At 37.6% G+C, this 10,327-nt stretch overlaps 1 protein-coding gene across 1 annotated transcript in view; it reads right to left on the minus strand.

Annotated features, from left to right (window-relative positions):
• Positions 1-10,110, minus strand: part of LOC110457648 — a 10,351-nt gene extending 241 nt beyond the window's left edge. Inside the window, exons 1-6 of the mRNA XM_021509000.1 lie at positions 10,047-10,110; positions 7,929-8,186; positions 6,268-7,566; positions 4,861-5,011; positions 3,564-3,702; positions 17-784 (exon numbers count right to left, since the gene is read on the minus strand). Of these exons, the coding sequence (XP_021364675.1) occupies positions 17-784; positions 3,564-3,702; positions 4,861-5,011; positions 6,268-7,566; positions 7,929-8,068 (2,497 nt within the window). The 5' untranslated portion in view covers positions 8,069-8,186; positions 10,047-10,110. The remainder of the gene's footprint in view (positions 1-16; positions 785-3,563; positions 3,703-4,860; positions 5,012-6,267; positions 7,567-7,928; positions 8,187-10,046) is intronic.
• Positions 10,111-10,327: the final 217 nt, after the last annotated feature.

The raw sequence follows: 10,327 nt of genomic DNA on the forward strand, positions 1-10,327 counted from the left end.
CCTCCTCCATCCCCACCTCCTCCATCTCCTCCACCTTCCCCATCACCGCCCCAACCCCCATGTCCACCACCACCTCCATCACCGTCTCCTCCCCATCCTGACCCACCTCCATCACCCCCTCCCCCACAACCTCCACATCCACCACAGCCCCCTGTGTCCTCCGCCTCAGCACCCCCCTCCAGGTCTACATCAAACTCCCAGTCATCCTCCTCTGTTTCTTGTTCACTGTCATCAAGCTTTAGTTCCAAGTCCAGGTGTCCTCTAGTTCCTTCATTCCCTAGCTCTGCGTTTATCTGGGATAAATCTCCCCCTTCCTCATCACTCCCATCACTGAAGTCCTGGGTTCCGTGCAGGAAGTAGTGTCTGGACTTGTGTAGTCCAAACTTGTGCCGGATGAAGTGATTGCAAGGTGTGAGTATCAACAATCCCATCCCTGCGAGCATCAGATGTTCCTCAGACGGTAATTGTTGGATGTGAACCCGTCCTCGGTTTTGGGCCTTTGTCTGAAGTGGCTGGCCGGGTTGCCAGTTTTTTGGCCGAGGCTGACAGAGAACATGGAGGAGAGAGATACAGAAAACAAGTCCCAAGTTCTCAGCCATCTCTGTAAAGTTTTTCTTGTAGGTAATTGTCCCATCAATTAATTCCATTGTCACACCATCACACTTGACTGTGTATTGTTCTGAATGGTGATTCATCTCTACCTCTGCTGTTGTCCATGTTTTCTTAGATGTATGGAAGACTTTAACCCCTAGATGACCTGGACTTCCAGGTGTTCCACGCTTACCTATGTTGAAAGATGTGAGAGAAATTTGTTTGCAGTTATCACATGACACTTTCAATTTTAATTAAATATTTTTCAATTTTAAAAGAAGTGAGATGGTATTTTATATTGACCCTTATAACTCATTCACCCCTGAAGATGCATTTGAACTCTTCCAATTCAAAGGTTGGAATAGTTCATTATGAAACTTCAGGGGTGAATGAGTTAAGTGGCTCATATACATGATCTTTGACATGTAATACATGAATTAAGGATGATTGCTTAGAAACCATAAAATAAAGTTTTCAACAGGTGACTTTGAAATTTCCCCCCCCCCCCCTCAGCCTGATCTTTTATTTCTTTTAAAATGCTTATTTTTTTTATCACACTTATACCTGCGAACTTTTTGAAATTTCTATGTGTGATATTATGCATGCTCAGAATAAAAACATAAAATATGAGTAAGTACACCATTGGGATAAAATAACACTTTTAAACGGCATATTTTGAGCTGTTCTTTCAGATGAAATCATTATATCTTAGGAACAGTTTAGCAAATTTGCTGGTTGAATATGCCCAACCTTGAGGTCTAAAATTAGGAGCTTCCCTCTAAAATAGGCATGGCATGTATACACACTGGTTACACATGTATGGAGAGATCCCGACTTTGTATACACACTGGTTACACATGTATGGAGATATCCCGACTGTGTATACACACTGGTTACACAGGTATGGAGAGATCCCGACTGTGTATACACACGGGTTACACATGTATGGAGAGATCACGACTGTGTATACACCCTGGTTACACATGTATGGAGAGATCCCGACTCTGTATACACACTGGTTACACATGTATGGAGAGATTCCGACTGTGTATACACACTGGTTACACATGTAGGGAGAGATCCCCACTGTGTACACAAAAATGGCAAACTGTTAATTCTACAAGCCATAGTTGTGATAAAGGCCAGAAATCGCAGCGTATGGAGAGATCCCGACTGTGTATACACACGGGTTACACATGTATGGAGAGATCCCGACTATGTATACACACTGGTTACACATGTATAGAGAGATCCCGACTGTGTATACACACTGGTTTCACATGTATGGAGAGATCACGACTGTGTATACACACTGGTTACGCATGTATGGAGAGATCCCGACTGTGTATACACACTGATTACACATGTATGGAGAGATCCCGACTGTGTATACTCACTGGTTACACATGTATGGAGAGATCACGACTGTGTATACACCCTGGTTACACATGTATGGAGAGATCCCGACTTTGTATACACACTGGTTACACATGTATGGAGATATCCCGACTGTGTATACACACTGGTTACACATGCATGGAGAAATCCCGACTGTGTATACACACTGGTTACAAATGTATGGAGAGATCCCGACTGTGTGTATACACACTGGTTACACATGTATGCAGAGATCCCGACTGTGTGTACACACTGGTTACACATGTATGGAGAGATCTCGACTGTGTATACACACTGGTTACACATGTATGGGGTGATCCCCACTGTGTACACAAAAATGGCAAACTGTTAATTCTACAAGCCATAGTTGTGATAAAGGCCAGAAATCGCAGCAATAAATTACATAGTTTTATTATTTTCTGGATATTTTTATATCTTAGGAACAGTTTAGCAAATTTGCTGGTTGAATATGCCCAACCTTGAGGTCTAAAGTTAGGAGCTTCCCTCTAAAATAGGCATGGCATGTATACACACTGGTTACACATGTATGGAGACATCCCCACTGTGTACACAAAAATGGCAAACTGTTAATTTTACAATCCATAGTTGTGATAAAGGCCAGAAATCGCAGCGTATGGAGAGATCCCGACTGTGTATACACACGGGTTACACATGTATGGAGAGATCCCCACTGTGTACACAAAAATGGCAAACTGTTAATTCTACAAGCCATAGTTGTGATAAAGGCCAGAAATCGCAGCAGTAAATTACATAGTTTTATTATTTTCTGGATATTTTTATATCTTAGGAACAGTTTAGCAAATTTGCTGGTTGAATATGCCCAACCTTGAGGTCTAAAATTAGGAGCTTCCCTCTAAAATAGGCATGGCATGTATACACACTGGTTACACATGTATGGAGAGATCTCGACTGTGTATACACACTGGTTACACATGTAGGGAGAGATCCCCACTGTGTACACAAAAATGGCAAACTGTTAATTTTACAAGCCATAGTTGGGATAAAGGCCAGAAATCGCAGCAATAAATTACATAGTTTTATTATTTTCTGGATATTTTTATATCTTAGGAACAGTTTAGCAAATTTGCTGGTTGAATATGCCCAACCTTGAGGTCTAAAGTTAGGAGCTTCCCTCTAAAATAGGCATGGCATGTATACACACTGGTTACACATGTATGGAGAGATTCCGACTGTGTACACAGACTGGTTACACATGTATGGAGAGATCCCAACTGTGTATACACACTGGTTACACATGTATGAAGAGATCCCGACTGTGTATACACACTGGTTACACATGTATGGAGAGATCCCCACTGTGTACACAAAAATGGCAAACTGTTAATTTTACAAGCCATAGTTGTGATAAAGGCCAGAAATCGCAGCAATAAATTACATAGTTTTATTATTTTCTGGATATTTTGATGCATTAATAAGTTTTACTTCTGGATCTTATTTTTCACACTAATTTTGCTGAAGATATTGCAGTTTGATTAAACAAAAATAGCAAGGAAATAGCACATAAATAGCACTACACAGCGAGATTAAACTACCTTTGGTTCCTGGAACACCCGGTTTCCGACCGGTCCAACCTGCTACTACAACTCCCCAGTCTCCCCTCTTGTTTTTAATGAGTATAGCCCGTTCTCCCTTACAGGGGTTGAGGACTGCACACTTGTCTCCATCATCTACCTGTACACCAGATATAAAGTAACAGTTTAAACAATTCAACATCAATATCAAAGTTTTACTTTCTACACAAACAATGTCTCCTATAGGAGAAATGTCCCGGATTGAGTGACATAAAAAGTATATACAATTTCGTCACATCGTTGTACAGTTAAAAAAACCAATCGCTCACTCAGTCATAGCTTGACAAAAGAACCAGTCGGTCTTGAAACGTTGCGACACGTTTAATATGTACATTGTTTGTGTAGAAAGTGAAACTTTGATATCACATATTTCCAAACTGATGAATCTTATTGAAGAAATTAAACATCAATAGGGTTAAAAAATATATATATATATATATACACATTGTGTGTATTGGCTTTAATATTATCCCAGGATGATCATTACAATATATACATGAACCAAAGGACAGGCACATTCTATTTCCAGTTTTACATGATCAGCGATTCTTATTTTACCTTGAAGTGGTGACATTAAATAATAAAGTTTGATAAAACCAAGTACTGTCATAAGTCAAAGGTCATGTAAACAAGGCTTACTGTCATAAGTCAAAGGTCAAGTAAACAACGCTTACTGTCATAAGGCAAAGGTCAAGTAAACATGGCTTACTGTCATAAGGCAAAGGTCAAGTAAACAAGGCTTACTGTCATAAGGCAAAGGTCAAGTAAACATGGCTTACTATCATAAGTCAAAGGTCCTGTAAACAAGGTTTACTGTCATAAGTCAAAGGTCAAGTAAACAAGGCTTACTGTCATAAGTCAAAGGTCAAGTAAACAAGGCTTAATGTCATAAGTCAAAGGTCATGTAAACAAGGCTGAGTATCAATTAAAAATCTAGAGATTCTTTTTTTTCAATGATAGTTAAATCACAAAGGTGGCCAATGAAACAATTTTAAGACCTTTTTACATTTTTTTGAGAATGCAAACCCCTCCTACCTCAAACCAGATCAAATGCATTGTACAAAAAGACTTGCCAGAGAATAAAAAGAATAAACATCAATACAGTTAGACCTTAAAGTATTGAAAGATCTGGTTTCTTGGTTTCTGGATTATTTAGATTTATAATTTGCTTTCAGCAGGTTATCATATTGTGTGTCAAATGTGAGTAAGCTCGTTCAGCCTTGCTACAGCTGATTCCTGGCTGTGGTAGCTACAATACCTGGGAGGGCAGAGGCAGCTGGTCAGTGCCGACTAGATGACAGACGACAGCCAGTTTGTCCTGGTAGTAGATCTGGACGGCAGACGTCAACAGGGCCACGCTATGTATTACACGACAGGTAAACATCACCTTACCATTGGTGTTCCTTATCCTGTCAACACAATAACATGAATTATATATTCAGATTCAATATTACATTTTTTTACATACATTTAAGACTATAAAACAACATGTTTATACATTAAAGTTGATCAATTTCACGACTCCTGTTTGAGCAATGGAAACTGTACCAGGGCAATGTTGTTTCTATGTGATGATCCAGATATTTATTCTACTTAAACCATATATACCCAGGGAAAATCCTGGAATTTGAGAGCAGTGAGCCATTTTCAGAAATTTTTAGTCAATATCAAACTTAAGAGGCCAGGGGCCATTCTATCTTACTGTAAAATATAAAGAAACTTGGAACATGGAGGGGTCAATTTCAGTTTTGAGGGGTCAATGACCCCCTCCAGGATTATCCCTCACTACCTGTACATGTTGCAACACTGTACCTGTATAAACCAGTATGTAGATAAAATAAAATTTATCTGTGCCTAAGATGTACAATAATCGCACTTGAAAAACAAGTCAACTTTAAATTCAGTGTTATGAATAAAACATTGTGTGATGAATATTGTACAGTATAAGATGTCATGTCATGTGTGCGGACGAAAATGGTAGCTTGGTCTGTCAGGCTACATTTTTTTTTTATACACATACATGTATAGTTTTAGCTAGCACTGGTCTTCGGAATTGGTTTTCACTGGTGGTAGTAATTAAAAATCATTATGAAAAAAAATAACCATATCAATTTATACCTTTTTAATAAAGAAATATTAGTAAAAACCTACTGGAATTAATCTGTAAACACAAATCAATGAATTAAATCATATGTTGTAAATATCTTCAATAAGATATATATACATTATTTAATGAAACCAAGATCATATTTTGTAAATGTTTTGTCTTGCCTAGAAATGTGCTATCTACACTTATTGTAATTAATTGGCTCAGTCATACCATGAGTTGCCATTTTTAAACCTGTATCAGTATCACATCCTAACTATCAGACTGCTGAAGTGCATGTAATAACATGTACAGCAATAAACAATTTTGTCACCAGTAGTAAAGGCTTCAATTTGCAAGTGAAATCTAACACTGTAATCAGTTTGCAATTTGGAGTGTTTTACATATTAGATACAATGTATTATCTTTTTATTTTAAGGCTAGTTTGCAGGTGATCATATTCTTATTCAAGAAGTAAAATTATGATTACATTAATTTATCACCTATATTTTCTTTCCTAGGTTTCAAGGAAATGGGAGCAATAAGCCTAGATAGTCATTCGCCGCTATCACAACCTACCTGTGTGATGCTACAGAACACAAATTCTGCTGTCCAGGTGGAAGACGTGGTAAAGGAATAGGACCCCACAGTTGCTCGGACACTTCAGGCATGACCGCATCTTCAAATGATCCTATGGATACTCCTAGACGACACTGAGATATTTTAGTAATCTCAACGTTCTGTTTTAACTTCATGATGGAACCGTCTGACATTTCACATACAATTCCAACACTTGTAACCTTTTCACTGTTTGCCAAACATTTTTTCAGTATGGAATCAACATCAAATTTCCCAGTGACTCTGGAAGGTTTACCTGTGAATTTTTTCACAAACCCTGATTTCCTGCTCAGCCTTAGATCAACTGTTCTGCTATAGTATGTGTCAATTTCATAACTTTTGTTAACTGTTGATAAATTTGCCTCATTCCAAAGCCCCTGGCCATGATCATGTGGTCTTTTTAATTTCAACAATTCTAAGTCTATACCACCTTCCAATATACTTATGAACTTCACATTGGCAATTTTCTTTGGATGCATAGTTTCATTGTCAATGTCAATATTTTGAATGGTGAAACTGGCAATTTTTGTACATTCAGCATAAATTGGTGCCATTGGTACCACACATAGTTTGCCTGCAGGCGAATCTCCTCTGTACATGGCTCCAAAGTTTGAAAAATCTTCCCCAAACATCTCTCGCCAACGTGTTTGTGTCTCCTCACTTGCTGTACAAAGTTTTGACCCCAAGCTTCTGTCATTGACAGAATCGTCATGGTTGAAATGTTTTCCGAGAATTCTCACTGTATCCTCTTTATACTTAACAGGATGTAGTTGATGTGTGTGCCAGATCAGATCTGTGTCATAACATGGTACAATGAAAAGGTCTGGATTACTTTTCTTTACAGACAAAAACTTTTCATAGCGCTTCAAACCTTTAGCCACAAACTTTTTATCAAGATAATGAGGAAGAGAAACTTGATAGTAGAAAGCCTGCTGTCTCCCTACAGCTTTTTCTATGTCGTAGGTAAATGAGGAGGTAAAGTCTGTGTTTGAGCAGCTTGCTTCATCCAGACAAACTGCAAACGGCTCACCAGGGTACATTTCTTCCCAGTAGGACCTGGCCAGGTCCATATTATACTGATTGTCCCTGTTATTGAGGAAGATCTTGAAGTCAACTACACATCCCACAGCCTTCTCACAGTCCCTTGTGTAGGCCACTGGTGCCAGCATGTGGCAGTGCCATACCCAGGCAATATCCAATGGAGCCACCAGAGTCCTGTTGTTGTGCTTGGCCGCCAGGGGGAGCCACAGACACTCATACCTGTAGATTAAAAAACAATGCAGTAGCTATCGGTAACTTAAGCAACTTTGAAGGTTCAATATACATGTATAGATATACCAACAGCTTAAACATTGTGGTATTAATCTGTTGAGCGAGTCACAAAATATCTTGTACACAAGCATTTTACTGTACACAGACAAACACACCGACAAAGCAATTACTACATTAACTTTAAAGAAATTTTGGGGTATAATAACATGGTATGTTTTACTAATTGATTTGTCTGTTGGATAACCGAAGTACTTGGTATTGCAGCGGAACTAAAACCACTGAATCAACTAATGATCCTTTATCTTAGGACTAGGTAAACCAATAGCAGCTTTGAGTATAAATAAAATTACCTGTAAATTGCCCTTCTCACTATGGGACCATTGTATAGAGATGGCTGTTGATCAACTTTCTCCAGAAACTTCACCTCCCTTGTGGCTGCCTCTACTAGGTCTATGCCATCTGCAATATCAAAACCGTTTTCTTGTGCCATCTTCTGTCTATGTCAAGTCAATCAGAATCATGGCCAATATCATGATCAAATTCCTGGGCCCCTTATTTGTGCAGTACTGTTGATTTCCTAGCTACATCATCATCAAATCATTTATTTCCTGTAAAAAAAAAATTAAAAAAAAAAAATATGAATATTGTTAGTTCTGTGTATAAAGTTTGGAAAATGAAACATGGTTAGTCAATTATATTTTCATGCTAAATTTGATGGATATTCTGAAATTATTTTTCAGCAATTGTTAATTTCTCTGCACTTTATGTGAATAATTGCAAATTATATATGTAGTATGAATTTTATCATTTATGAATATAACAAACACAAGATCCTATAGGAATGTGGACCTGAACCAGTGTACATGTGTGTACCTGAAAGCAAATTTCTTAACTTTCAAAACAGTCAAATTCCAAGATTGCTATCTGGCAACCACCTTATTAAGTTGTTATATATATTTTTTCATTTGTATGTTTCTTACTGTGCAGGATAAGTACATCCTCCTCAAATCCGTAGCTAGAACACTACCAATGCCCCCTTTTTCAAATTCTGCAGAAATCACTGCTTATATTCTTATGATCTTGAAAGTTTCAAAATTATACATACATGTACAACTAGTCTACAAACTAAGATTAACCAACTTGTAAAGTTTATGAAGGATTCCATTAGGATTTTTTGAGACATACTATTACATTTAATTTTGCAAGCGAGATTTATAGATTCTCTCAACTTGAAAATTATACTGATATCTTCCATACTCTTTTGAAATACATAAAAAGTGTATCTATCATAGTGTGAAATACATATATCTATAGGTAATGACCAGTTGGAATAATATACCTTCTATTCACTGCACTCAGAGCCAGAAATGTTTCGATTCATATGCAGATGATAAGGGAAGATAGAATAAACAGAGCTGACCTGATGATCAAAGAAAATTGAAGAGAGAATAGCCTGATCAAAATTGTGTGGAACCGAATGTTGTCAAACATGATGCCATAAAAATATGGCTCTAAAGATCACACTTCCATTCCCCACAATTTTTGATGCAGTATAATTTTCATCACTGTTGGCCGGTAGTTTAAAAATGTATTAAATAGAAAATTTATATGTTTTCCTCTTGAATACCATATATTTTACCCCAATGGCAAATAAACTGATTTGTTCATGATTGCAAAAATGGGAAATCCTTTATTATCTAAACATTATATCAAACTGAAACTGTCAAAATTCAAGATGGCTTCACAGCAGCCCTCTTGTTCTTCCGATCAACCTACAAAATGAACATGCAAAATAAATCTGGAGTAACCCACTAATAACATCTAAGTATGATCCCTCCAACGTTTTTTGAGATAAACTGATATTAGTTAACAGTTTACTACTCCAAGAATGTTATTGATAAAGTTATGGGATATGTACCATAATTTTTATCTTCTTCCGGCTTTGTACTCTTGCAAACAGTCCCAAAAATAAACATGCACAGCTCATAAAGACCAAATGACACATACTTGTGGATCTTAAAAGTTTCCTCAAATATTTTTTCTCGCAGTATGTAGACAAACGAGCAAGACACTCGATGCAACACGGACAAAAGGCGGTTTGAATGAGATGGGGGTAAATATCGGGTACATTTCTCCTACGACACCGGTTACAAAACAAAGTTAATAATATGATTTACAGACTCTATATTAAATCGGTTAGAGTTATAATCGTCATTTAACTATAGTAAAGGGACAAAGGAAAAATTCTAAGTCACGACTGTGATTATGTTCCGCTTCTGACAGCAGGAATATAATGATACCTCATAGTGCCAGAACGTCAACTATTCATCGACTGCGAAGATGACCTAGATTTAGCCCTGTACTGTACCTCGTCAATATACTCGATGTCCCAATCCGTGTAATTAAAGAATCGTGACATATTTACAACTCGTTTCGTTTGTAGTATTATAAATATAGCAAGAAAATACCTTAATGTAACCGACATCGGTAGTGTTACCTGCTAGCAGTATTTGGGGCCCACTTAATTCGTACGATGTTGGCATGCACCGGTCACTTGGTGTGCGCATAATTCGACTATGAAAATGAACAAATATCAATATTTTTAATACCTAGGAGTAATTAAAACCATATTATTTCATCTTGTTGACCTCAGTACATTGATGCATTTTACTTTTGCTGATAAACAAACTGGCTGATATGTTTCACATGTGCTCGCCGGCAACCGACATATGCCGTTTGACGAACCAAG

Source organism: Mizuhopecten yessoensis, unplaced genomic scaffold (genome assembly GCF_002113885.1).
Source record: "Mizuhopecten yessoensis strain PY_sf001 unplaced genomic scaffold, ASM211388v2 scaffold9289, whole genome shotgun sequence".
Taxonomy (NCBI): domain Eukaryota; kingdom Metazoa; phylum Mollusca; class Bivalvia; order Pectinida; family Pectinidae; genus Mizuhopecten; species Mizuhopecten yessoensis.